The sequence below is a fragment of the Brachypodium distachyon genome, chromosome 3, assembly GCF_000005505.3.
Source record: "Brachypodium distachyon strain Bd21 chromosome 3, Brachypodium_distachyon_v3.0, whole genome shotgun sequence".
NCBI classification, from domain to species: Eukaryota; Viridiplantae; Streptophyta; class Magnoliopsida; order Poales; family Poaceae; genus Brachypodium; species Brachypodium distachyon.
The window spans coordinates 32,869,314-32,896,474 of NC_016133.3; the positions used below are offsets into that span (position 1 = coordinate 32,869,314).

At 47.2% G+C, this 27,161-nt stretch overlaps 3 protein-coding genes across 3 annotated transcripts; 1 reads left to right on the forward strand and 2 right to left on the reverse strand.

Moving 5' to 3' along the window:
• Positions 1–4,557: 4,557 nt before the first annotated feature.
• On the reverse strand, positions 4,558–5,441 carry LOC100831757. Its single transcript, XM_003574150.4, has one exon. The coding sequence runs from the start codon at positions 5,277–5,279 to the stop codon at positions 4,758–4,760; it is 522 nt and encodes a 173-aa protein (XP_003574198.1). The 5' UTR covers positions 5,280–5,441; the 3' UTR covers positions 4,558–4,757.
• A 1,397-nt stretch (positions 5,442–6,838) lies between these two features.
• LOC100832061 (GTPase-activating protein gyp7) lies at positions 6,839–9,949 on the forward strand. The gene is made up of 5 exons (XM_003574151.4): positions 6,839–7,150; positions 7,245–7,380; positions 7,486–7,535; positions 8,164–8,217; positions 8,433–9,949. Exons 1-5 carry the CDS (start codon positions 7,002–7,004, stop codon positions 9,712–9,714), a joined length of 1,671 nt encoding a protein of 556 aa, XP_003574199.1. The 5' UTR covers positions 6,839–7,001; the 3' UTR covers positions 9,715–9,949.
• A 394-nt stretch (positions 9,950–10,343) lies between these two features.
• On the reverse strand, positions 10,344–12,916 carry LOC100832673 (cytochrome b5). The gene is made up of 4 exons (XM_003574153.4): positions 12,719–12,916; positions 12,439–12,548; positions 10,927–10,993; positions 10,344–10,811 (listed from the first exon to the last, which is right to left on the reverse strand). Exons 2-4 carry the CDS (start codon positions 12,523–12,525, stop codon positions 10,561–10,563), a joined length of 405 nt encoding a protein of 134 aa, XP_003574201.1. The 5' UTR covers positions 12,526–12,548; positions 12,719–12,916; the 3' UTR covers positions 10,344–10,560.
• Between the last annotated feature and the right edge of the window lie 14,245 nt (positions 12,917–27,161).

The following is a 27,161-nucleotide window of genomic DNA, read 5'->3' on the forward strand; positions in this document are numbered from 1 at the left end:
TGTCGTTGTACCAACATTCATGTTGTACGAATTGCTAAAAGCAAATACATTTGAACATGAAAACATTTACATTCATACATATTCTAGAATTTAAAACTCAACAGAACAATGCTTGGAGATGTAAATAAAAATAGAAATAAACTTGATAGCCAAAACATGATAAGTATTGTGTATACAATACTGTTAGTTGGACTTGTTTGCAAACTAGTAAGCCTGAGGACCTACAGAAAAAGAAGGGATGTTGGCGGAATTATAATGAAGTATGAGGACTAAATCAAATATTGTCAAGAATTCTCCATCCATCCCGTCAGTTGGGGATTAACCCCGAAACCACTGCCGCCGCCGAATCGTGGTGGAGGCGAGGGGCAGAGACTGTGGCCGAAGGGCGAGCGCCGCCTCCGCTCCACCGCTTAGCCGCGCCGCTTAGGGCGCGTCATGCCGCCGCTTGGGTAGAGGTAGTTGGACGGCATCACCGGAGTATTGTTGTGCGGCCTGGAGGTCCGTTCGTTGCCGTAATACGTCGTCTCCATGTTGGGCCGAAGGCTTCCCGCTGCGTCGCTGGAGACGCTGGAGGCAGATGGCAAAGCACCGCCGTTCATGTCGACAGAGGAGAAAAGGAGGAGGAAGTCGTTGCGTGGGGAGGCGTGAGGTCGCCGCCGTGTCGCCACCGATCGAGATCGTCGTTGTGCCGCTGGTTTGATTGCTTCGCATGCCTGAGGGCCGCTTCTTCTCTTCCTCCAATATCTCCGTTCTTCTGGTTCGTTTCTTAATCTTCTTCTCTTCTTGATTTGATACAGTTTGCTTGTATCAGGTATATGGGTAAAATCAAATCAATCAATTACGGACTAGTATGGAAAGACAATCAGAAGGGTAGGCCTGATTAGGGGAATCGATCCAAGTGTGTAGATCAATTTCGTTTTCCTGTACAGCATATGTATCCGCATGCTATGATTGATTATTCCAGATCGATTTCTTCATTTTTCTTCTATGTGATGTTTGATGGATTGCTCCTGATCTATCTTCTCTGAATTTGATTGGGAATGCATAAAATCAAACTGTAAGGAATCAGTTCGTCGATTAATTTATCAATAGCATAGAAAAAAAATTGACAGAAGGATTAGATGAATCGATCGTGTGGATCGATTTCCGTTTCTTTTAAAATCATGTGTGCGGATCGATCTCTTTCGATATCTTCTTCGCCTGATTGATTCAGAGATCGGTTGCTTATGATCCATCTTCTCTGTAAAAGCATGTTTGAGCATGATCTATGCATGATCGATCTCAGATCGATTTCTTCTGCGCCGCCTGCCATGTCCATAGGCCTTCCGTGATCGTACTATTTCTTGTTAGGCCAATTCATCTCTATGGAGAGCAACTTGCGTGATAACGTTAAGAATTGGGAGTAAAGGAGATCGAGACAAAGCAAATGATTCAAGTGTGTGCTCTTTATTGATGATCATGGTATATAAAGGATTACAAGCGGTGCCACCAAAAAGTGTCTATTGGAAGAGATGCCACCAAAGGATGACAGTTACATATTTGAGAGAGGGAAGGGACGTGTCCCTTAAGTATGGATTCCTACATATTTAACATGTGCTAAATATAATTCTAACAGTAAGAACGGAACACGAACGTGTCACCGCAAGCCGGCAGCAAGACAAGACAGCAAAACAGATTGGTTTGTGTTTTGTTTCACTTTGTGCCTTCACTGGGCCGGGTGGCCCATATTTGTGGTTGGCTATTGAAATAGTTCTGTTCGGTAGAACGACGGCCCGTTTCTCATCTTAAGGATTAGTCAGGAGGCCGAAGGTGGGCTAGGGAGAGATTCTAAGTGGGCTAGCAAGTGTTCCGCTTCAGATGTTTCCTTCATCAACCCAATGGAAGTCTCACGTCGCCCTGTCCTTGCTGGCGCGGCAGGCCTGGCGGATCCTCCAGTAGCCAAACTCCCTGAGTGCGAGAATGCTCAGGTTGATCTACTTCCCTGACGGCGACTTCCTAGAGACACCGGTTGGTAATCACCTTTCCCAAGTATGGCGATCAATTGTGGAAGGACGTGATATGCTGAAGCAGGGGCTAATCTGCCGCATCAGCGACGGTGCTACCACCCATGCGTGGAACCAGAACTGGCTCCTGCGGTCGTCGTCCCGCCTGCGGCCGACGGCCTGCCCGAGCGCCGATCCTCCTATCCAGGTTAGCGACTTTATTGACAGTACTTCTGCAGCCTTGGACGTGGGAAGCTCGAGCAATTTTTTTCTTCCGATGGATTTTGAGGTTATCAGATCAATTCCCCTCTCTACTAAACGCCAAGATGATTTTTGGGTCTGGCACTTGAGAAGAACGAAGTGTTCACGGTCCAGTTGGCATACCGGCTGTTTGTCCACACGAAGAGTCCGGGAAGACTGGTTGGAGGGTCGCCTGAGCACATTAAATTCTGAAGCTGAGGGCAAGCAATGGACAACTCTCTAGAAGGTGAAAGTTCCTTCCAAAACTCGAGTTTTTCTCTGGAGATTGGCGCAACAATCTTTACCTACCGGGGACCGCTGGCGCACCGTCATATGGCTGAGAACAACAGGTGTGCGATCTGTTGCGAAGGTGACTCTTGGCGTCACTCGCTCCTTTCATGTACAATGGCGCGGTGTGTTTGGTCTCTCGTTGACGAACACATCACTGAGCATATGGCTGCTACTGAAGATCCATGCGGCCAAGCAATGGTTGTTTGCTATGATGGGCTCCTTGAAGCATCATGACTTCATCAAGATTGTTGTCACTTTATGGGCAATTAATCTAGAATGCGCGGAGGAAGGCGATCCACGAGAACACCTTCCAGAGTCCGCTCTCTACTTTCGCCTTTGTGGAGCGATTTATCGAGGATGTCTCGCCAGGGGCAGCTGCTGCCCCTTCGCGCCAGCGGACACGACCGCCTGCTCCGCGCTGGCTGCCCCCGCCAGCGGGCTGCACGAAGATCAATGTTGATGCGGCGGTGGCGAAGACAGCTAATATGGGCGCTGTCGTCGCGGTGGCGCGCGACGAGGCTGGCGTCTACCAAGGTGCGTCGTCGGTCACATATCAAGGGATCACCGATCCAGCGACCCACGAAGCTATGGCATGTCGTGAAGTGCTGGCCCTGGCAGCGGATGTCGGAGTACGACGCCTGATGGTGGGTTAGGACTGCCTGGAAGTGGTCAATGCCATTCATGCATGAATGTGGGCCCTTTGTTCATGTTATCGGTGATATCAAGTTTTTGTCCAAGTCTTTTTCTTCTTGTAGCTATCGTCATGAAGGTAGGAGCACCAATTCGGATGCTCATAGTGTAGCTAGAGTTTCATCCCTTGAGTCAGGTGTCATGTGTGGTTTGGCTGGCCACTTGATTGGTTTTCTATACTTGTCAAGGTTATTCCTTAAATAAAGCAACTCTTGCCCTAAAAAAACATCGCCCTGTCCTAAACCCAATAAGACATACACTGGTCAAGTTTTTTTTAAGGTGACTAAGAATAACTATTTTGGAGCCACCCTCATCGCCTCACTGCCCTGCCCTGACCATCATCGGTGCACCTATGTCCCAACCATTATTCTAAGCCCGTGGTACACAACATCTTCTTCGGGAACCGCCAACTCCTCCTAACCCTAACTTTGATCGCAGGGGGCTAAACCTCGTTGGCCTGTCTCCACCTCACCTCCGTAGTTCCTGTCGTGGCCAGCCGTCACTCTGGCTCGGTCGCACCATCGGGAGGGGGAGAATCGGTAGAGGAAGAGAGTGGGGCGATAACGGCATGAGAGAGAGGGCAACAACAAGAGAGATCGGGAGAGAAAAAGATAAGGTAGAGAGAGAAGTCAGTCCCACATGTGATGCGTGCATATATTTTGACCACACTTCTGGTGCTTCGTCAGAAAGGATCTGGCCGCAATACACGGAAGCACATTTATATACTCTTTTCGTTTCAAAATGTAGGGCGTATAATTTTTGTTGACTGTCAACTTTTCTAAACTTTTAGTCATCACCACCCTCCTTTTTCTTATCATGTAATACCGAGATCATAGTGAATAACCATAAAAATATCCACGTGCCCACCACTTAGCGGTTCCTACTACCAAAAATTATATCATTAGAAAATGCTTTCATTACGAATTGAAACTTGACGTTGTACTGTTTGCAATAAACTGTTATGAATTACTACATGTTTATGCGGAGGACGGAGAGCTCCCTTTTTGAGAAAACAAAGTGTAATATTTTCTCCGTTCCTTATTATTTGTCGCCATACTTTGTACTAAATCAGCGATAAGTAGACAACTAATATGAAGGGGGAGGGTACGTACATCGGTACATGTTTAGTCGATGGAATGGACGATGACACTATTAATTTTGAAAGCGACTTGACAGCATAACTTGCCAGTACGAGACGGTAGGACAGTGCTTCCCTTGATTAGGAGTAATTGCGTGCGACAGATCGCAAGAAGGAATATAAAGGTACAGTACTGTCAATGCGGTAGCTCAACAACTCAGCTCATATCGGTCGTGCCACCGGCCACCGCCCAAGACACCTTTGTTCTCGTACGTCTGACATTCAAACATTTCTTCGATTATTCAGGTAAACAACAATATCTTCGATCACAATAACAATCAGTACAAGAACAATTCAAATCGCTCGCAGAATATAAAAAGAAAAAAAGACACATGCATACTACCACTTTTTCCACACACACAGACGCACGTCCGCGCGTGAGATGCATCACGTACTACACATCATGCGTCTGCAGATCACTTCTCGTCGCCGGCCACCGGCACGTCACCGGCGGCGACGTCGACCTCATCCTCGTCGGGGAACGCGGCGGCGGGGAAGGAGCGTCCGATGCCGACAGCGGACTTGAAGTACACCTTGTCGTTCCGTTCCCCGTCGAGGCTCATCTCGACGATGGGCACCCACATGAGCATCTGCTTGCTGCGCACCCCGGTCATGCGCTTCATCTTGCCTTGCTCCACGTACGCGGTCACCTCGGCGTCGTACCTCACCTTGGTGCCCGTGGCCGGGAACGTGTGCTCGTACTGCTTCCCGCTCGCCTGCCGCATCCACACGTACCCCGTGGCGCGCACCAGCCCGCACTCCTCCAGCCCGCGCATCGGCATCACCCCGCCGGGGAACCCCATGCTCTTCAGGAGCTCCTTCGAGTGCGCGTAGCACGCTTCCGCGCCCCGGATGATCTCCGCGCCCTCGCGGTCCTTGTTGGTCGTGTTGGCGGTGCCGGTCGCCGCTGCCGTGGAGGAGACGGTGAGGGAGCCCATCCTTGACGATCGATTGATGTGTTGTCGTACGTACGTAGCTGCTTGATGGATCGAACTGAGTTTGCGATGAGTTCTGTGATGCGAGTGAGGTCTGTGTGTGTGTTGATTTAAAGCGAGGAGAGTGGCTGGGTAGGTGAAGGGGAGTTGAGCTATTTGCTGGTAACGGTAATGGCGAGGCTTTGGGTTTGGTTGGGTAGGTCACCAAAGTACAGGGGAGAATGTTCGGTTTTGGAGAGGGTTCATTCACTGCAGCATGTGTTTGGTTGGTGTCAAATGGGTTCACCTAAGCACCCATCTAAGATCTAACCCTCTTAGTTATCTCTCTTTTGCTTTTACTTATTCCTTGCTTCATATGGGAGGAAGACATATAGTGTGAGCAGGAAAGAGCAATGTAAGCACTCTCGAGGATGGAATTATTCGCCTCACTTCCTTTGTTCTACACCGCCATGAACAAAGTTCAAAATTCATCGATCCCAATACTTTGTGCTGAGTAAAGATCCGCGACATGTGGTTCCCAAAAATACAACAAATATTACTCCCTCCGTCGCATATTAAGTGACAAAATATTGCATGTTCTAGACTTTTTTGGGTATAGATACATTTAATATGAGACGGAAGGAGTACTAACCAGGACACTGCCTCAAATCATCCTTTCATCATGCCTATATGGCATGTTTAAACAATTTATTCTTTTACAACTTTTGACTGCTTCTCTCAGGGGCTCAGGGCCGGTCATGATATCAGAGGCTTAGGGCAAAAGAACAAATCGAGATCTATATAGGAGTATGAGAGAGCGCCCTTAGGCAGCCGCCCCGTTTGCCGTCCCCATGACCGGGCATGCTTCTTTGACAATCTACTATTACTACGAAGTTGCTTGTTTAACCTAAATTTGCCACGAAAGACCAACGGTAAAAACATACCACAATTTTGATGCACACGTAGTGATTGAAATGAGTATCCGTCGTTTGCATGCTGCTTTGCACGCCAAAGGTTTGTCGGAAGGACATGAGGTGCGTCACAGAAAGGTCACAAACTTCTCTTTTCAGTCCTCGCGTAATCAGACTTTCTTTCTCGAGTGTTGGATGGTTGGGGTTACAGGCAAATGGCCCTAATTAGTGCCGTTCAACTTTTTAATGTGTGAAGAAGAGCACTAGGACAAGCAGGTGGCCGGCTTGTGCCGAAGTCTTTAGCAACTCTTAGGCGTAGTTTTAGCTTTTTGTTTTCACTGGGTATGCTGTTGTATGTTACAAATTGATGCTCCAATTTCTGCTGGAGCTTTGTAATCCTCTTTTAAGTGATGGAGTGGAATCCCACCTTTCATTTGGACCACACGGTTTAGATTCAATGAGTAGAGTTTGCAACTTTGCATCTAAAAAGGGTTTTTACTGGATATTTTTCATATATATATATATATCCCTTTTTTTTTAGAAAAAAGAGAGCACTGGGACTACCTTGCACGAGCCTGGTCGCTACGCGAGAGCCAGAGTCCAGACCGACGCATCACGTGCCGGACCCTGTGAGCACGAGCCGGCCGGTCGGTGACGCCCGCACCACTTCCTCGAAGCCGCGAGACGAGACAGCGAAAATTACAGAGAGAAATTAAAGAAGGAAAAAGGAGGAACCCGGAGGCCGGAGGAATCCTATTGATCGAGGGCGAGGGGGATCGCGGCGGCGGCGCACCGGAGGGGAGCCGTGGAGCGATCAGGCGGGCATCTGCGCCCGATGTGGGCGTGGGGCCTCGCCGAGCGCGCCGCCGCCGGCCTCCTCGGACCCGCCGGCGTGAACGGCGGCCGCTGGAGTACCGCCGTCGCCGTCGGGGTCACGGCCGCCGCCGGCATAGCGCTCGTCGCAATCGTTGTCTCCTCCCGCAGGTTCGCCACCACCAGACCCTCCTTTCCCCTCCTCCGGAAGGCGGTCCTTTGCTTCGTCCTCCCCCTTAGTCGCAGACGCGTGTTCTGGATGCAGGGGCGGGATCAAATCGCCGTGGCGGCGGAGGCGGCGTAAGCCTGCGCTTGCATCCAAGGAATGGCGCAGCTTGTTCACGCTCGAAGGGAAGTTTCACGACGGGGGCGTGAAGCTACTGAAGAGAGTTCGCAACGGAGTAAGATGTAGAGAAGCTTATTTGGTTAAATCCCACCACCATCTCATGAATTTCTGATGGGAGCTTACAGAGTCACGATATTGAGCTATGTGCTTCTGTGAACAGGGGATTGAGCCGAGCATCAGAGCAGAGGTGTGGCCATTCCTTCTGGGAGTGTAAGTACTGTACAAAATCTGATATAGCGTCAGTTGTAGTTATGCTTTCAGATGTATAGTTAGATAGATGAGATACTTGCACCTGAGAAACTTGTGCCAAGATCATTTTGTACATTAGTAAATGATTCAGTTGATGTACCCTTTTCCTTGGTGATGCATGTTTCCTGCATTCCAGGGAAGCTTATAGTCCATAGTTTCAGTAGTGGAACTTGAACAAAAACAATAGAAGGGGCCAATTTAAGAGAAAGAGTACTCTTAAGAGAAACATGCTCAAATTTGTTTCTTTGTTAGCATGTAAATAGTGTGAATTAGTGGGTTTTTTCCAGGATTTTCCAGCAAGGGGGAGGAGGCTGGCCTCATGTGACCTGCCCAGCCCACCTTTGCTCCTGATAAAGCTCCGCCTAAATTCATTCATAGTGTCAAAATTAATGCTAGAGTTTTGGCTAAACTTCATAAATGAGGAAACAATCATGAATATTCTATTTGCGTGCATGGTTCGATCTTCTTTGCCATGCACCATTATAGTAATTGATATTTCGCTGGAATTTCATACCATGTTACATGTATGGTGCGTTTGGTAGCCAGGATGATAGCCTCCAAGTAATTGGATTTTTTTTGCGTCGTGCAGTTACAGCCTTGATAGTTCAGAAGCTGAAAGGGAAGTAGTTAAGGTGCAGAACAGGTACATCAGTTTTCCTTTTTCTAATTGTCATGTCCCTGTTCTTATTTGCAAGAGCAGCCTTCCACCAATAATATGGTGATCCCAAGCTCCAGTATTATTTCCCTTTGCTACTGCATAAACACATTCCCCCTTAATTAAACAACACTAGGTGTTTCTTAATGTTGTTTCCGTGGTTGCCTAGAGTTAAACCTACAACATTGGAGGATTTTATGTAGGAAGGGATATCTGCTATTGAGGAAACATTGCTTGCGAAAAAACAACGAAGAGAGCAAGCGATCTAGTGAAACAGATGGAGCCAACCATGAAGAGCTCATTTGTTCTGGCAAAGTTAAAGAATCTGTCACTCCTGTTGGACCTGACGAACCTGAAAAACCTAGTGTGGAAGAGCATATCATGCGTGAGGAAGAAAATTCTTGTGTCATTCTGAAGCAAGAAATGCAGGATGAGACAGCTCAAGCAATCTTAGAAAACCAAACTGATAAAAATCTCTGTTCATCTATTTCTCGTGATGTTGATGAGAGTGAGAAAAGTGATGTGACCGATGCAGAAGCATCCCGTAACGATGTGGCTTCAGTGCACCAGTCTTCAGCTGAGGATGAACAAGAAAGTATGCCCAGATATTCGAACACAGGAGGAAATATGGAGCTTGAAAATGAGTTATCCAAGGCTGCCCGTCCTGTGAAGTCTGCACGGACAATTGAGGATTTTGACACCTGGCAACGGATTATTCGTTTGGATGCAGTTCGTGCTAATGATGAATGGGTTTCCTACTCTCCATCCCAAGCTGAAGTTTCCAGGGAGAAGGCAATTGAATCTGCTCAGGCTGTTTGTCTCAAAGACTATGAGCACTTGGAATCACATAGGATCCATCACGCGTCACGGCTTGTTGCAATACTTGAGGCCTATGCAACCTATGACCCAGAAATCGGATATTGCCAGGGCATGAGTGACCTCCTCGCACCTTTGCTTGCTGTGCTTGAGGATGACGATGAAGCCTTCTGGTGCTTTGCTGGTTTCATGAGGAAAGCCCGCCACAACTTCAGGCTTGATGAAGTGGGTATTCGCAGGCAACTCAACATGGTGTCCAGGATAATAAAAAGCAAGGACTTCCGTCTTTACAGGCATTTGGAGATGCTTGAAGCTGCAGACTGTTTTTTTGTCTATAGGATGGTGGTTGTAATGTTCCGAAGGGAGCTCACCTTTGATCAGACCCTAAGTCTGTGGGAGGTGATGTGGGCTGATCAGGCAGCGAGCCGTGCTGGGATTGCGACATCATCCTGGGGAAAACTTCGCTTAGCCGCCCCTCCAACGGATGACTTGCTACTGTATGCAATTGCAGCTAGCGTACTGGAGAAGAGGAAGTTGATAATAGAGAGCTATAGCAGTATGGATGAGATCATTAGGGACTGTAACAGCATGGCTGGGCAACTGGACATCTGGAAGCTCCTGGACGATGCCCATGATTTAGTGGTGACACTACATGACAGGATCGAGTAGTCCTGAACTCCTGATCTGCCCATGCTTCTTTTGTATGATTTATCACAGGTTTCATTTTATCAGACGTTGGTTATATCCGATGTATTTGTATGCTCACTCAGGTTATGGATAGAAGTCCTGTCCCTGCCTCTCTCTCTCTCTCTCTCTCTCTCTCTCTCTCTTTGCTTGTTGAACCTCACCTGTGTGGCTGTTCTGTGCAAATAGCAGATTTGTTGGTCTTGCCATCTGTTGGTAATTCTTGGATTTGCTTGGATGCTAAATATAGTTTTGTCTTGAAGGGACATGCATAGGTAAATTATCTTGATGTCCTGATTTCCTGGAAGATGGTTAGTTCAGTTCATGCAAGGGCCCAAGCTGTTAGTAGATGCCATCTTGCAATGAACTTCTGGTTTAGCATGAACTCTTGAGCCATGCATATTTACTATAATCCGAACTGCAAGAATTCTGAGTACATATGAGTACATATTGAAATCGGGGCAAATAATATGGAATATCACATGAACGTAGTGCATCCATGTTGTGCCCAAACATAACTAATGTATTAGGCTACGATATTTCCATAACATATTGTCGATGCTCCAATTTTGTCATCCAAATTAAAAATATAAATTAACAGATTTGGAGTAATGTAGTGTTGATTTTCATCCAGTCTTTCATGGTAAGCATATGTTTCAGTCATTGAAATCAAACCGTACGTGGGCAAATATGGATGTTCAGAACACAGTACATTGTATAATCACTGAGACAACACACTGCCAGCCAACAAATCTACCATTATTAAGCTGTTCTAACTCAAACCATATCACGCGAAAGCTATTTCTCCAAAGGAAATCGCTAAACACGGACCTAATCAGATTTGGTGTAGTGCCGGATACCAAATGCAAGCCCCAGGATCAAAATGGGAACAAGAAATTGCAAGATCTTAATGAGGAGGTCATTGTCTTTGGCTTGGCCGTGGGGCGCTTGCTGAGGAGGTACAAAGGTACGCTTCGCTGGGATGGTCGAAGCATCAATCTCCCCTATGTGGTACTTCTCCATCATCTCCCTTGCGGATTCACTGTGGCCAATATCTTCGAAATCGCTAGTTGCATCTTTCCCTGGTGACACCGAGGAGCAGTGATCAGATTTGAATAATAAAAAGACATGGTCGATAGCTAACAATTTCGAAGTTAGTCTTATGACCAGTTATGCAATACAACGAAAATAACTCACCAGTTACTGCCAGCAACACCTCATCTCCACCAGGATGTTCATCCATAAAGGGAGTGACATCATACACCTGAAATGTTAAATAGAATGAGATGGCATGGCCAGCAATTTTTGCAGCTATATTCATCAGGTACCCTATTTTCTGACGGGTAACAGGTTGAACACATACACAATATGACAAATCAAAGATGGGAGAAGTTTAAGTTTTAATGTTTTCACTGTCTTACAAAATGTTCTATTCCTTCTTCAGTGATTCTTAATCTTATGCAAAATGTGAACAAACATGATTCTTTTAGTCATAGTCAGTTAATCCAAGGCATTAGACCTTGTCCAACTTGTCCTTGGATAGTTTCTACATAAAAACTTCTCTTATGTTGTTAAGTTCTTCAGATGGTACTAAGGTCAGGTGACTGTCCCACTGTTACAGAGATAATAGTGGTGGCTCCAAAGCTAGATCAGCATGACCAATGAGCACAAGTCACAGTCAGCAACAGCAAAACAATAGCTATCCAGATCAGAAATGACGCACTTAAAGATTGACACGTATATTATTTTCCTGCAGAAGTAGTGAGGATAATAACATTAAGAATTTGTATTTAAGAACAAACACAAGAAGGTGAAACAATTGGTCTGGAACACGTAAAGCACAAGCAGAAATGTTCACGATTATGGAACCTAATCTTTGTGTGCAGAGGAAACTCCAGAATATACATGTCAGGCTAGTACATACAAGACCACATCCACATAATCGGAAAAGGGCACAAACAAACATATCGGCCACACAAAATGCAGAGACATCTTTTTGGTGGGGCTACCAGAGACCAACCACGTTCATATGAATCAACAACACTAAATACATTTTTGCCGAAACATTTCCTCCATCACTAGTATTTGCAGGAGAATGAGGAAGCAGCTTTATGTTAGCAAACTTTTATTCATTATTTCCCCACATATGCATTCACACTGTGGAAAGAGGTATGTTGTGCCCACCTGATAAGTTTCTGACCTCTTGATACGAAACAGCGATATGCTGTGCCACGCGAGGGGGACCGAGTATAAGCCGTATGATCTTTCTACAATGGCGCAAGGTACATGCAACAACATGGAGTGCACCTAGAAGGTTGTTCGGTACTCGAATTGGAACACACCCTTAATAAATCACTCACTACTTTCCCTCACAGAACTACTTTTTCGTCCAAGAACAACTCGGCTGACATGGCAGACAAGTATCAGCAGATCATGGATCTGATTGGAAGAATTCAGGAAGCTCAACAAGAAACACAAAATATGTTGATACGCCACATAGACTCCCAAGACTTGCGGGACTTCACGGATTCAATTGTACCTCGTCAAGACTCGTGATATCTAACGGATACGGCCTCGAATTGTATCCAGTTCAATAACCTTTGCAACCAGAAGGGGATGCAACCACGAAAACCCAAGCAGGCAACCAGCCATCCGTAAATTCAACAATAGTACCAAAGAAGGGGGTAGAAAGGAAGCAGCGAACCGCACCTTGCCGGCGATGACGAGCCAGCAGTCCTTGGCGACGTTGTGCTTGGCGACCTCCTCGAAGCCAAACACTTTCTTCTCACCGGCCATGGCTCGCAACACACGCCCACGCCCTGAGGGTGAAGAAAAAAAGGAGAAAAGAAAAATTCCACACCACAAGCGAAAATCAGTCTTCCTTGTCCTTCACCTAGATCCATGAGATTTTTTTTTTTGAAAGGATGATCCATGAGATTTCGGGAGAGAGACGGTTGGATTGTTGGTGGTTGGCCTTTGGGTCACTCACCTGCGAGGTGGAATTCGCCGGGGAAGGGGATGGAGCACGCACCGAGGAACCACGCGCTTGCCCCCCCGACTCCGCGCGTGCGAGGCGGCGCCGGAATCGGCAGTACTTGAGCCTGGGCGTCCGACCCAAGTTCGAGGCGCCTGTTAGGATAACTGGAGGGACAGAGTCTAACCCGGTTACTCTGCTTCGTGTCGAGGTCGTAGTTGAGGCCGTAGTCGAGATCGTATTAGACGATTCGGAACCTCGAAACTAGGCTTTCTAAGGTGCGTTCCTGAGGTCGAGTCGAGACTAGGTTCGACCCAAGCACTCAAAAGCGGGCTCTTTAGGTTGGTCTAATCCTCTCTCCATCTTATTCAAGTTGAGAGTGAATGATACATGCCCTCCATGGAAGGTATTTATAACCTAGGGGTCCATGACAAAGAACATGGCTACCCTTGAGGGAGAGAGAAAAGTGAGGACAAAGGGGTAAAAAGTGCTACTTGGTCCATATCTTTTGTGTGCACCAAGTGAGAAAAGTAAGAGTTGGTCCATGATGCACCATGAACCAAAAGCTCCATCCCTACATCTTTATTGGCCCTTACTCAAGCTCCTCCTCCCCTTTGACCATGTCATGAGAGGTTTGACTCGTTGATTTCTTTGACAGGCGCCTAGTTGGCATAACTATGCCTTATTGGCAAATTGACCGATCCTTGGAGTTTGTTGACTTGGTCGTTGCCACGTAAGATTATAGCCGGGCCCATGTAAGGATTTTATTATATTACAACAGTAGCCCCCTTGAGCCGGAGGGTATTGGGAATGCCTTCGGGTCAACTTCAACGTTGATGGCATGCTGGGATTCTTCTTCCGATGTCTTCGGAACAAGCCACCGGCTAGACGGGTTTTACGGGAAAACCGGGCCTAGGTGGGCTGCCCTGCGAGATATTAGTAGTCTCGGAAGTTTTCCCAGTCGACTTGGGGCTTTCGAGGTTTCTTGCCGGAGGAGCCACCGGCTAGGTAATTTTTCTCGAGGGAAAAATAGGCCTAGGTGGGCTTTTTTACACGAAACTATGGTCTTGTGAGGTTTGACGCATCCTAAAGGCTCCCGAGAATTTTCCTGTGGAAAATTACAGCCTTAGAATTTTCGGCATGGAGAACCACCGGCTAGGCAAGTTTCTCGATGAGAAATTAAGCCTAGGTGGGTTTCCTCGCAAGGTTTCATTGGTCTTGAAGTCTATTTATGAAGAAACAAACATTTTTGAGATATTCCTCGTGGAAAACCATGGCCGCGAAGGCCTTTCTTGCAAAAATCTGAGCTCGAGGGGTTCTCTTGCAAAAAGATGGAGCTGCGGGGGCGTTCTGCGGACAGCCATTAGCTAGGTAGGTTTCTGCGGACATCCACCAGCTAGGTAGGTTTCTCGGTGAGAAAACCAAACCTAGGTGGGCTTTCTTGCGAGAATCGTAGTCTTGTAATGTTCCAGGCTCCTGATAATTTTTCGGTGGAAAACTTAGAGCTCTGGAACTTTTGGCATGGAGAACCACCGGCTAGGTAAGTCTCTCGATGAGAGAACCAGACCTAGGTGGGTCCTGTTACGAAAATTCATGGTCTGAAGTCTTTTCTTGAAGAAACAGATATATTTTTAGGTCTTTCTTGTGAAAAACCGGAGTCACGAGGGTCTTTCTGGAAAAACCGGAGTCCCATGGATCAGTGTTTGAATGCCCTGCAAATATTTCGGAAGTTTCCCAAGGTGCAAGGACCTCTCTGCAAGATTCCAGATCAGGTCGGAGCTGCTCCTAATTTTGTTTCGCGGGAGCGCGCTCGTTGCCAGGTGAGCCATGGGCCGTCGGCCCATTCAAGTTTCCCACCTCTGTCCTTTTTTTTAATTTTTATTTTTCGTCTTGGGCCGAGTTTGCTGTGGACTGCAGGGGCCTGCTCGGGAGAACAAGCGTCGTGGCCAGCCCAGTTCGCAAGTCCCTTCGCGGTTGAGTAAATTACAGAAAACCACCACTTTACTGGCTAGGGTTTCACATAGGTACAAGTTCACGTCTTGGTGACTAAAAACCACCGGATTTGGTTAACTGTTCGATCCCTCGCGTCTAAACCTCATACTAACAGGGATGGCCCACTATCAGGCCACGTGCCTTGACAGTGTGGCTTATGTGTCTGGACAGCGTGGCTTCAGTCTTAGGCACAGGTACCGGAGCCACCCGGCCATGCCGTCGCCCTCCTTCTTCCCCGACGCCGGCGCCCGATGTTGGCGATCGTCATGAACCGCTCCTCCTCCCTCGCTCCGGCCGCTCTCCTTCGTGTCCTAGGCCGGCACCCAGCGCTTCTCCTACTGCATCTCCGACCGCAACGATGCAGGCGTGCTGCTCCTGGGCCACACAACCTCCCAACCTTCCTGCGGCGGGGTGGCATCGTCGCAGTCGATGCAGAGGATGGAACCGAAGTTGACGTTGGTGAAGATTCGAGAGCAATTGCGCTCCCTACCTGGCGCTCCAGATGTTGCGTCTGCGAACGTGGACACCGGGAGTGCGAACACCCCCTTTTTTGTTTAGGTAGAGTGGCGTGGGGAGAGTGCCTCGAACCTCACTGGTAGGGACTTTGACTCCGACGATTTACCTAGGTTCGGACTACCATAAGGTGTAATACTCTACGTCCTGCTTTATGTGTATGGATGGCGGTGGATGGCACAAGGAAAGAGTAGAACGAGCGGCCGGATATGATGAATATGAGTCTGTCCGCCATGACGAGCGTGCTTCTACAGGGGAACATCCCCGCTACAAGACGAATATGAAGATGTCCGCCTGGATACTCGTCATGGCCCAGCCAGGGGCCCACAAGGAAGTCTACTTCGACTCCAGGAGTCCATATGCCGACTTGCGGCTCAAGACAAAGAAGCATAAAACATAGTATATCTCAATGATGTAATCGACTTGGCCTCCACCCAGGACCTGATCTCCTGCATATATAAAGGGGCTAGGAGGGGGAGCCAAAATCACCCAACCTAGCATAAAAGCCGCCTAGACGCACTCGCCAGATCGCATCTGTGCATCTAACCCCCGCGGCTCCCTTGTAATCGACTCATCAATACAATCTAGACAAGCAGGATGTAGGGGTTTTACCTTCTGAGGGCCCCAAACCTGGGTAAATCGTGTCCCCTTTGTCCTTGTTAGCAGACGAGATCGCCAACACATACACTCGAAACTTTGCTAGATATAAGTCCAGTAATATGGACATTGTCGAAATCACCCCTTCGTCACTATGACAAAGTTAAGTGGCCTTTCATGTACCAAATCATGCAGCTAAAGGGCTTTGGCAATAAGTGGGGAGATTGGATGATGTAGATTGTTAGAGGTGGCAGAGTTGCTATCAAGGTGAATGAGCAGCTGTGCCCTTATTTTTACACTTTCAAAGGGGCGAGGCAGGGGGATCCATTGCCCCCTCTGTTGTTCAACCTTATAGCTAATGGGCTATCCATGCTCATTAAGAAAGCTGTGGAGCAGGACATCATTACAAGGCTGATCCCTAATCTGGTTGAGGGAGGTCTTGCTATATTACAATATGCAGATGACACCATATTCCTTTTGGAGGAAAACCTGGTTAATGCAAGAAATCTGAAGGTAATTCTGTGCATTTTTGAGCAAGTGTCTGGGCTGGAGATCAATTCTCATAAGAGTGAACTATTCTGCATTGGTGATGCAAAAAAGAGGAGTGAAGGCTATAGTGAAATTTTCACTTGCAGTGAAGGCTCCTTCCTTTTCACTTGGGAGTGCACATTGACATGAAAACATTAAGTAATAAACAGTGGAAACCTATTGAGGAAAAGATGGAGAAGAAACCAGCAGGCTAGAAAGGCAATCTTCTATCTATTGGGGGCAGAGTTACTCTAGTCAATGCAAGAATGAGTAGCGTGCCACTGTACATGTTCTCTTTCCTTGAGGTGCCTAAAGGTGTACCGAAGAGATTGGACTATCACAGGGCAAGGATGGTTTGGCAGGAAACAGCTGGCAAAAGAAAATATCACCTGGTTAACTAGCCAACAGTTTGTCGGGAGATTAGGCATTCTTGATTTAGCTGACATGAACAAAAGTTTGCTCTACAAATGGCTCTGGAAGTTGGAAAACAACAATGGAACATGGCAGGATTTGTCGTCGAAGAAATACTTGAACAATAAGGTTTTGGCTCTACAAAAATCCGGAGTAGGATGTTCCAACTTCTGGCAGGGTCTGCTGGGGATAAATCACTTATTCCAGCAATGCAGTGTCAGAATTGTTGGGAATGGGAAAAAACTCTATTCTGGAAAGACAAATGGCATAACCAGCTGCCTTTGGCTACCAGATTTCCCAGGCTGTTTCACATCACTTTCTCTAAGGACATTACTATGTGCAGAGAGAAAACTGAAGGAATGGCATGTATTTGGCTCAGGAGGAGATTGCTGGGTGAAACTGTTTCTCAATGGGATCTGCTGCGAGAAATTGTGGATGATGTGGTTCTGAATTCTGAACCAGAATATAGTCAGATGGAATATTGGCACAACCGGCGTCTTCTCTGTCAGATCTATGTATTCGCAATTGAGGGCCACAATGACTGTGCATCACAAAGGGATTTGGGATATTAAAATTCCACTCAAGGTCAACATTTTTCTCTGGCTCATGGTGAAGAATAGTGTGTGCCGACAAAGGATAGCTTGTTAAAAAGAGGATGGCATGGAACTGCTCGGTGTATGTTCTGTTGCAAAAATAAAACTATTGACCACCTGCTCTTCTCCTGCCCATTGGCCAAGTTTGTTTGGCAAGTGGTCATTCTTGCCTATCAACTGGTCAGGCCGCCCGAGCACACAGCTGATTTCCTGGGGGATTGGCTTGCTTCCTTACCAGCTGGTCAACACAAACTGGCCTGACTAGGGGGGTCTGCAGTAGTGTGGATAATCTGGAAAGTCAGAAACGAAGCCTGCTTCAGGAATTAGCTGCCCGACGATCCTGCAAGTGTTGTGTTTCAGCTCTGTAATCATTTATCCTCTTGGGTGGTTTTGCAGAAAAAAATCAAAGCAAAGCAAAAAAGTTTGAGATAGGAGTGTAGATGAGGCTGAAGGTGATCTTTGAAGCTCTATCCAGGACACATGGATGGGCTCCGGTGGGGCGTCGTCTTCAGCAAGGTGTTGCTGTTGCCGGGAAAAGCTTCTGTTATCGTGCCGGCTGCTTTCAGTCCCTGGCCTGGTGTTTCTGCCTCCGGCAGGGTGTGGCTGTGTCCTTTGCTTGTATTGGCGAGCTCTCCTGTAGCGGTTGAATAGTTGACAGTTTGCTTTTGTTGTTGTTCCTTTTTTTCTTTCGTTATTTCTGTTGAACCTCCCTAAACGTTGGGCGGTTTCTTTAATGGAAATCGGTGGGGACCACCCACTGAGTAAAAAAACGAAGGCGTGCATCAGCTGCAAGTCAAGTCTTGAGATTTTGTGTTTTCTTGGTAGAGTATGAGGCGGTCATATTTGATCTCATTCACCTCGCACCAATACATCATCAACTTTATTTCACGTGCGAAGACAACCAGTCACTACATCTGGCCCTTACATGCCGCAGAACAACATCTAGCGATACGAGTAACCTCTTGTAGATATAAATATACAATTAAAGAAATTTTGGCTAATTAGGCACCAGGATTGAACATATGATTTATTAATAAATGACAGAACTATGGGGCGACGTGCGCACCCATAGTCTGGCGTGCGGCGCGCGAGCGAGCAGGCCACAGCCGCGCGCGAGCGGGATCTGAGTGAGCGGCGCCGGAGCGACGTGGGCAGCCCAGCTGGGCCGGTTTTTCCGGTTCCAGCCGGCTTACACAAAGAGTTGGCCTGATTTCCTTTAGGCTACGTTTGGCAGCTCAGTTTTTTTAAGTATTATGAGAATACTACGGTTTCTAAATTTTTCTCAGTTTTATTTACAATGGGGGTGTTTGGCGATCCAAGAAAACTGTGGTTTTATTACCGGAGTATTCTCAAAACCGGAGTATTTCCTCTGTATAAAAAAAAGAGGTCGGACCCTCCCCTCCACCTCGCTCGCAACACACATGGCTGCTTTGTTCCATCAAGCCGCCGCCGCCGCCGCCACCCATAGCCTCCACCGGCGGAGATTGAAAAAAGAAATAAAAATGGAGAGTATTGCTGATCCCTTTCCTCTACCTTGCGCGTGCTCTCTCTCTCTTCCGAGCGCGACGCCGGCGCTGGCGCCGTCAATGTACGAGGAGGAGCCAGGACCGGTCGGATGCGTTGGGGATTTCACCGGGCGGGTGAGAGACAGGGCGAGACGGGTTGGGGAACAGGACAAGCGCGACGTGGGACCGGTGGGAGCGGCGGCGCACGCAGAGCGGCGCCGAGGGTCGAGCGCCTCACGGGGCCCGTTGGACGCGGAGCCGCGCCTCGATCGTGTGCGAGGTGCCTGCGGTGTCTGGGCTGGAGAAGGGCTGCAGGTCGCAGGAGGGCAGCTGCCTCTGTTGCATGCACATGTTGCTTGAAAATCTCACGCGCGACAGAGAGATCAGGGGCAAACTGAGGTGTGTGCTGGAGGAAGAAGAAGAGTAGGTGGACGCCAGCACGTCCACGCGGCAGACGAACAGGATCGTCTGATCGCACATACATGTTGCCGCCTCCTCCTCCTGATGCTGTGCGAAGACAACAACAAGAATGGCTTTCTTTGGCTTTCTATCACTGTTTTAGAGCTAACGACTAGCTTGAAGCTAGCTCGGTAGTTGCAGCCAACGTCGGCACTGCATGCAGCGGTCAAAATTTGAACTAAAAACCATCATAAATACAGCACGCCAAACACCCTGCTAGTTTTGCCAAAACTGAGAAAAACTGTGGTCTTTAGTAACAACAGTATTCTTTACTCAAGGCAAATAATACCGTGGTTTTGGAATACCACGGTTTAAAAGAAACTTTGTGTCCAAACATAGCCTAAACTTATTCGATCGGGTACGTGGAACCTGGCTAGCCGGACCGGACCACACAACCAGGCATGTTGGGTCAATTTTGTGTGAATCTAATTGTGCATCACCATGGCAAATTAATTGTACACACCTTTTTCCTCAAAAAATTGTACACACCTAGCGCTTGCATGCGGCGTCTGTCCGGTCTACCTAAACCCACGTGATCTTCTGTTTGAAATTTTTCAAAAACTTCTATCTCTTAAACCGTGCACCCAATGATGATATCTAGTTTGATTGTGTCGTGATCTATAAAACTAGATCCTACTCCCTTCGTTTCATAAAACAATTCGTATATATTTTTCTTATTTGTTCCACAAAACAACTCGTTTTTCACCTGCTTAGGAACGAATAAGAAAAACAAGTTGTTTTGTCGTTTTTCACCTGGTTAGGAACGAATAAGAAAAACAAGTTGTTTTGTGGAACGAATAAGAAAAATGAATTTGTACTAATTCAATATGAGTGGTTAGGCACTAGAAATGAGAGATGACTTGGTCAAAGTGCACAAATCTATATGATGTGTTTTGTGAAATGAGTGAGTATATTGATATTTTTATAGACAACTTCTGTTTTTCGTCAGAAGTTATCAAGTTACGATCACTTGTTTACCGGAATATGGCGATGTGGTTTACCATGTGAAAACACTTGTTTACCAGATTATGACCACATGACTACCGTGTTAAAATGCTTGTTTACCACATTATGATCACGCGATTACCATGTTAAATATCAAATTTGGTTATCAGGTTGTAGTCACTTGTTTACCGGGTTAATATAACTTGGTTACCAATTTGCTGAGCATCAGCATATACCTATGTAAAGACTGTCATTTGCCAGGTTATGGTCACATGCTTATCAGGTTAGTATCACTTGGTTACCGAGTTATAGTCACATGTTTATCAGGTTAGTATCACTTGGTTATCGAGTTATGGTCACATGTTTACCAGGTTAATATCACTTGGTTATCAGGTTATGGTCACATGTTTACCAGGTTAATATCACTTGGCTACCCAGGTTATGTATGGTCAATGTTTCACCAGGTTATAGTCACTATTTTACCAGGTTAATGTCGCTTGGTTACCGGTTTATTTGTATCTAACTATCAGATTATTGGTGCACATTTACCGGATTATGGATGGCATCATATCGCGTGAATCCGCCGGAGTGTATCCGTGCATATCCCTTTACTTTCAACCTTACGATCAAAACCAGTGGCTCATAACCTATCGACACAAACATGCAATTACAGGCCCGCGTCTAGACTTAACCACCGTCTCTTTTTGCTGAAACCCCCCTGCGACCTCTAGTCCTCGAATCGAATCCCCGGTCTATGCTCCCTTTCACCCAAATCAACGCTCATGGCCTCATTTTCCCTGTGCGAAACTCCTTGTTCTGAATCCTAAATCCTGTCGGGAAATCTCTCAAGCTGTTCAAGTGCCTCCGACGAAGTCGTAGAAGTAATTTAAAATTTAAATCAAATTATTGGACATGGGCATCGATCAATTTCTAAATTTCACCATGACTGATAGACAGTGGACAGAGGATCGAACTTGAGAGAGAATCAGAGAACAAGTTGGTAAATTAGTACACAGCATCGCGTAGAAACAAAAATGGAGTCAAATTAGTTCCCATTGCCGATACATAATTCGGTAGAAATATTCAGTGTTCAAAACTAACTGCACAAGAACCGAGTTTGAGTGTTGAAGGCTTGAAGCAAGGTGCCAAAGTCATTAGCTACCCACTCTTGCACGAGGCTTAGCCGCAGGAGCTCGTCCGACAGAGGATGTCGACTGAGACACTGCAAGTCTGCAATTGGAGATGGGATGTATGTAGGAATCACGTCACCGTTGCTGCAGGGGCGCACATGTGTCTTTTCAGAAGAACAACAACAGTTGGGATTTCAGAAGAAGAACAATCTGGAGGGGAGATTCAAGATGGAGAAGCCCGAACGGAACTGGCGTGCAACCCCGGCCTGCAGCCGCACCAGGTAGCCGTCTGGTTCCAGACCTGCCCACACGCGCTGGAAGACGGAAGGGAGAGGGCGCGAGGCGCGACGACGGGGATGGCAGTCCGCCGGCGGGTAGCAACACTCCGGCCGCCTCACGAACCCACCCCGACCCCCGAACTTCGGCAGGTGACTTGCTGACTAGAGGATGGGGTGCGAAAGGGCGGTCGTCGGGAGTGGGCTGAGGGTGCCGACGAGTGGCGGCGTTTGCGGGAACGACACCGGTGGCTCCGGTAGAAAGAGGAGATTGAGGGAATGAGGGAGAGACGAGAAAGAGAAAAGAATCCATCGGGAAGCCTGAGATCGGGGGATTTCCGAATCTCAACACGCGCCGTATGGAAAGACAACGGTGCGCACGTGCCCTGATTAGATTGCCCGATTAATAAATTAGGCATACGTTACACGAGCATGTACCTAATTGTTACATTTTCCAGGTCCGCCATAATAAGCATGCATGCCACCTTCATCTTGACCAAAATTATCAACTGGGTAACAACTCAGTCTACTTCCAGCAGCAAAGGATTCTGGGCATTTGGTGTAGCATATTCTTTACAAAAGCTGCTTTTCAAAAATCCTTCCCGAGCAAAATGCCCACTCCCCATTTCTGGAAAGTTTGATTTAACCGTTGGGCCCCCAACTTGTCCACCCCAAAATGCTTCATTAGCTTTGTCCTTCATGTGAGAAAATATAGAACTTGGCCAGTGTCCAATTGGAGTTCCACCAACTGCTAACCACCAGTTTTTAGTCTTTGGGTCCTATAACATATAGTAGCATAATGTTGATGCATGTTGTCAGTACTATTGATCATGCAACATAGTTCAAGAAAACAGTACATCTGCATATTATTTAATCTACGTTTATTATTTCTACATATAATTCTAACTTTAGTATATAACATCTGATATTGAATACTAGGACAACATTAGCTTTCAGTTTATTTAGTCCCCTAGTTGACCGAGCAAAATTTTGCATCAATTTTGTAGTTACCTTGGTTTGGCATGTTATGTGCAATAGAAATAGTTCATTTCTAACATTAAAGGTACATTGACGAAGATGTGATTTCGACAATGTCCATATTGATGGACTTGTATCTAAGAAAGATTTCAAGTGTGTGTTGGCGAACTCGTCGGCTAATAAGGACACAGGGGACACGATTTACCCAGGTTCAGAGCCCTCGATGAGGTAATACCCCTACGCCCTGCTTGTCGGATCTGTATTGCTGAGTCGATTACAATGGGGTGCCACAGAGTTTATATGCACAGAGTTGATGAGTGCTTCTAGGCGACTTCTATCTAAATTGGGGTGTCCTCTTGGCTCCCCCTCCTAGTCCTTTATATATGCAGGAAATCAGGTCTAAGGTAGAGTCCAAATCGGTTACAATGAGGAGATACACTCTAATTAATCTTTCTTATCTTGAGTCGCAAGATTTGGCATGTAGACTCCTGGAGTCGTAGTAGGCTTCCTTGTGATCCCCCAACTGGGCTGTACCGGGTATACTCGAGTCGAGTACGTGGTTAGACATAACCACGTCAGTAGCTCCCAAGTGCCTGGTTGAGTCGAAGACTCGACTAGGGATTTTTTCCGTAAAGAATGAGCTTATTCTGCTGTTGAGCCAGTTGCATAATGCTGCAGACTTGGAGTTTCATCGATTTATACTTCGAATGAGAAGTATTTTCGACTCAGAGAGTGTCTAAGCCCATGCTTTAGTGCTTGACTATTAAGTGACAGTTTCACAATATGATCTGATAGTGGATCAATGCGGTGAGTAGGAGTCATAGGGATATATGCTTAATGCGCCCAGATACTCGAGAAGTCGAGTCCAGTTAATCGCTCTAGGGCGAAAACAACACTAGGTTTCATCAGCATTCGAGTCCCCGGGCTTGAACCTGGCTACTGGCAAATTTTGACTTAGCCTGCAGGGTCTTATAGAGTCAAATTCCAGTTTTTAAGTACTCGACTCGTTCCTCAAGATTGCTTGTACTGGAAATATGCAGCTGGTACGTTTCCAGGCCCTATAGGAAGCCTACGGGTCTTATCTTCATGTAATGAACATGGTTGCAGGGAGCGACCCTTAAGTGAGAATTATTACTGGAGGGATGCAGTTGATGCATATCTAGGCCTAAATTTTAGGACTTATCTTCATACAATGAGTATGGATTCGACTGGAAATAACGTAGCTGGTACGACTCCAGGCCCGTAAGAGAACTTACGGGTCTTATCTTCATGCAATGAGCATGGATTTACTGAAATACGCAGCTGGTATGATTTTAGGCTTGATGGAATGATCCATGAGGCTTATCTTTATGCAATGAGCATGGGGTTTACTAGAGTAGCGCAGCTGGTGTGACTCCAGGCTCTTTGGACGAAATCCAAGAGGCTTACTGTTATGCAAATGAGCATAAACAACTGAGGTGACGCAGCTGGTGCGACTCAATTGAGTCGACTATATGAAATCGACTGTTTTGTGTCAGGGTCATTACCCTGTTTTTACTGTTGTAAGTAAAGAATAAACAATAGCTGATTGTATGAAGTCTTTAGTATAAAGCAACAACTGGTTAATTCGCGACTCGAATGAGAGTCTTAGTATTCACAGTCAAGACTCAAGACGAGTTTCAACATTTAAGATAAACTCTGTCATCCTGTATGAAAGATAATTTCGAGTCATGATATTCGAGTCAGACTTCGTCATTGATGACGTACCTGCTGGAGGTGAAGAGCCGTTTTGGTCAGCCGATGTGACTGGATGTACAGCCTAGCCTGACAGCTAGGCACATTGTAGACGTGCGTCAGTGGAGAAATGATCACACTTCACGCAGTAAACAAGACACAATGATGATCTCATTGGTTCTTGCGCCCACGAAGTAAGCAGTTATTTTCATCCTTGCCGTTTTGTATTCCGGTTGATGTGGAACACGTGGCCACGAACGAGATCGTGCGTCCCGGATTTTTTGCCAAGGTAAGGATAAAAACGGAGGTGGGGTAATTTAGTTTTAACCCTTCTTCCTCCTCGCACCCAGAGCTCAGGCGCCCAAGACTTTAGCTTCCATAGCCAAAACCCTTCGTGTTCCCTGACAAGAACGTCTTTCGACCTAGTGAAATGGGGAAGAGCAAGAAGAGTGCGGAAGCTTGGCCGCTGTCCTTCGTGGATCGCGAGAGGGTGGCTGGCATGCAAGAGGAAGGGTTGCTGTCCCCGCGGCCGGGGCATGTGCGTTTTCCCAGCGAGGAGGTAATCCCTCGCCCCATGCATGGAGAGCGAGTGGTGCATTACGACTTCATCACTCGCAGCTTAGCATTCCCAGTCCACCATTTCCTTCGTAGCTTGCTTTTGGCCTAGGGGCTCCAACTTCACAATCTTTCTCCAAACTCCTACCTCCACACACGTGCTTTGTGACGCTGTGTGAATGCTTTCTTGGAATAAATCCACACCTGGGTCTCTGGAAGAGAATGTTCACGATCCAGTGCCAGGGCAAGGACGCGATTGGATGTGTGGATATCAAAACTCAGGCGGATGCCAAATTCTTCAACCTCCGAGCGAGGGAATCATCTTCTCGATGGAAATCGAGGTGGTTTTATGTCATGGATGTGCCGGCCGAAGGGCGTGGCTTCAGTCTCCCTGAATTCTCTGCGACAACTTCAGTGAAGAAGACGACGGCCTGGAGTCATAAGTTGGGAGGAACAGAGGGCGAAGAGGCCGAGACTCTGTTGGCCCAAGTCTTGTCTCTCATGGAGACTCCTCAGCTGAAGGTGACTGGAATTCACCTCATTTCTGCTTTTATCCAGAGAAGAATCCAGCCTCTGCAAGCTCGTGCTCTTCCCATGTGGGCATATCAGGGGGTTCGTGACCCGACCCGGATTAGTACCGTGGAATTTCGTTCGATTGAAGTGTGTCGACGAGTTCAGCGGCTTACTGACTTGGGTGAGGCAGAGCCATGCGAGATTGAACCTCCAGTGGCTCCCTATGGACCCGACAGGCCCCGAGAAAAGCTGATCATCGAAGCTTCTAACAAACCTTGCTGTCTTTGACATGAATTATTTCTGATTGTAGCTTTGATTTCAGGGACCCGACAATGAGCCGAGCAGTGTTTCTCACCGGCAAACAAGTGCGGCAGAGAGGATGAGAACCCGCTGGTACAGACCCGACCAACAGGCTCGAGGGAGCCGAATGTCGAACCGTTGGTGTCTGTACCCACGTTCAAGAGAATCAAGTCTGATGGGCCAGTTGCGGCTCGTCGTTTGGGGCTTCTTGCTCGATTCGACCGCGCCAGGTGAATATTGTGGCAATCTTATTTCATCATTCTAGAGATTTTATTAAACCTCTAAAAAATTCTTGCTCAGCCATACCGGTGGCTTAGTCGAGGGCAAAAAGGCTCCTGAGACTCAATCGACTAGTCAGGACTCGAAAGGGTCGGACCAGCCGACTAAGGAAAAGGCAGCTCACGACGAAGGAACCTCAGCAGCCAGTCCTTCTGAAACGAGCAGAAGGAGTCGACCAGATGAGTCGACCTTTCCTCAAGCGACGACTCCTGCACCGAGTCAGCACGTGAGGAAATTTGTCTTTTGCTGTTATTTTTGCCTCCCGATGGGAGTGATGCTCAAGAAATAACTTGCGACTGCTATTTGTTTTTAGCCGATCATCCGCTCCATGACAACTCTTATTAAAGAGTTTGAGGAGACGAAGGCAGAGCGGGAGCGACTTCGAGCAGAGCTGGATCAGTGTCGTCAAGAGCTGCAGGAAGCAGCCGTCGAAAAGAGTCGCCTCCAGCAACGTATAGACTCCCGTATTTCCGCGGAGAAAGAGCGGGAAAAGATTTGGATCGAGCGACTCGAAAATGCTACTCGCTCTGTTGCTGGTGAGCGTTTGAGTCTGTCACCCAGGTGGCTTTACCTTCTAGTGTAAAGTTTGACCGTTGCTCTATTCTTTTGCAGGAGTCCTTGATGCCTCTGCTGAGGTTCAATTCAATGAGAAAAGCCAGAGCTTCAATGAGGCTCTAGAAAATGTCGAAGTTATCAACGCCGAAGCCAAGGGCAAGCTCCAGCAGGTGACGAAGATTCTGACCACCGTAATCAGGAAGATGTCTCTTGATGGGTCAGTGCCGAAGTCGCTGAATGGGCTCATTGACTTCTTTGCTGCAAGTCAAGACCCGATAGAGACGACCGACGCTGAATTATTCTTGACGATTGCTCTTGCGCATGGCGTTGAGGAAGACAGTCTCCGTCGAGTAGCCTCTCAATCGACTCGATCGAGAGTAGGCAACAGGGTCAGCCTAGGGCCCTTTATGGGAAAAGGCAAAGAGCTGGCTGAGGTCTCGTTGCGGCAACCTCATAGATCAATCGATGAGATAAACCTAGCTTCATTCGGCGGCCCAGAGGCGGGCGATCTTTCACTAGATATATTTGTTTCTCTTTCTCCTTTGTGAATCTTCTTCTTCTGTTCTTTAGCTTTGTAAAGAACTGCTCTAGCTGAGCCTTTTTTGGAAAGAAATCCA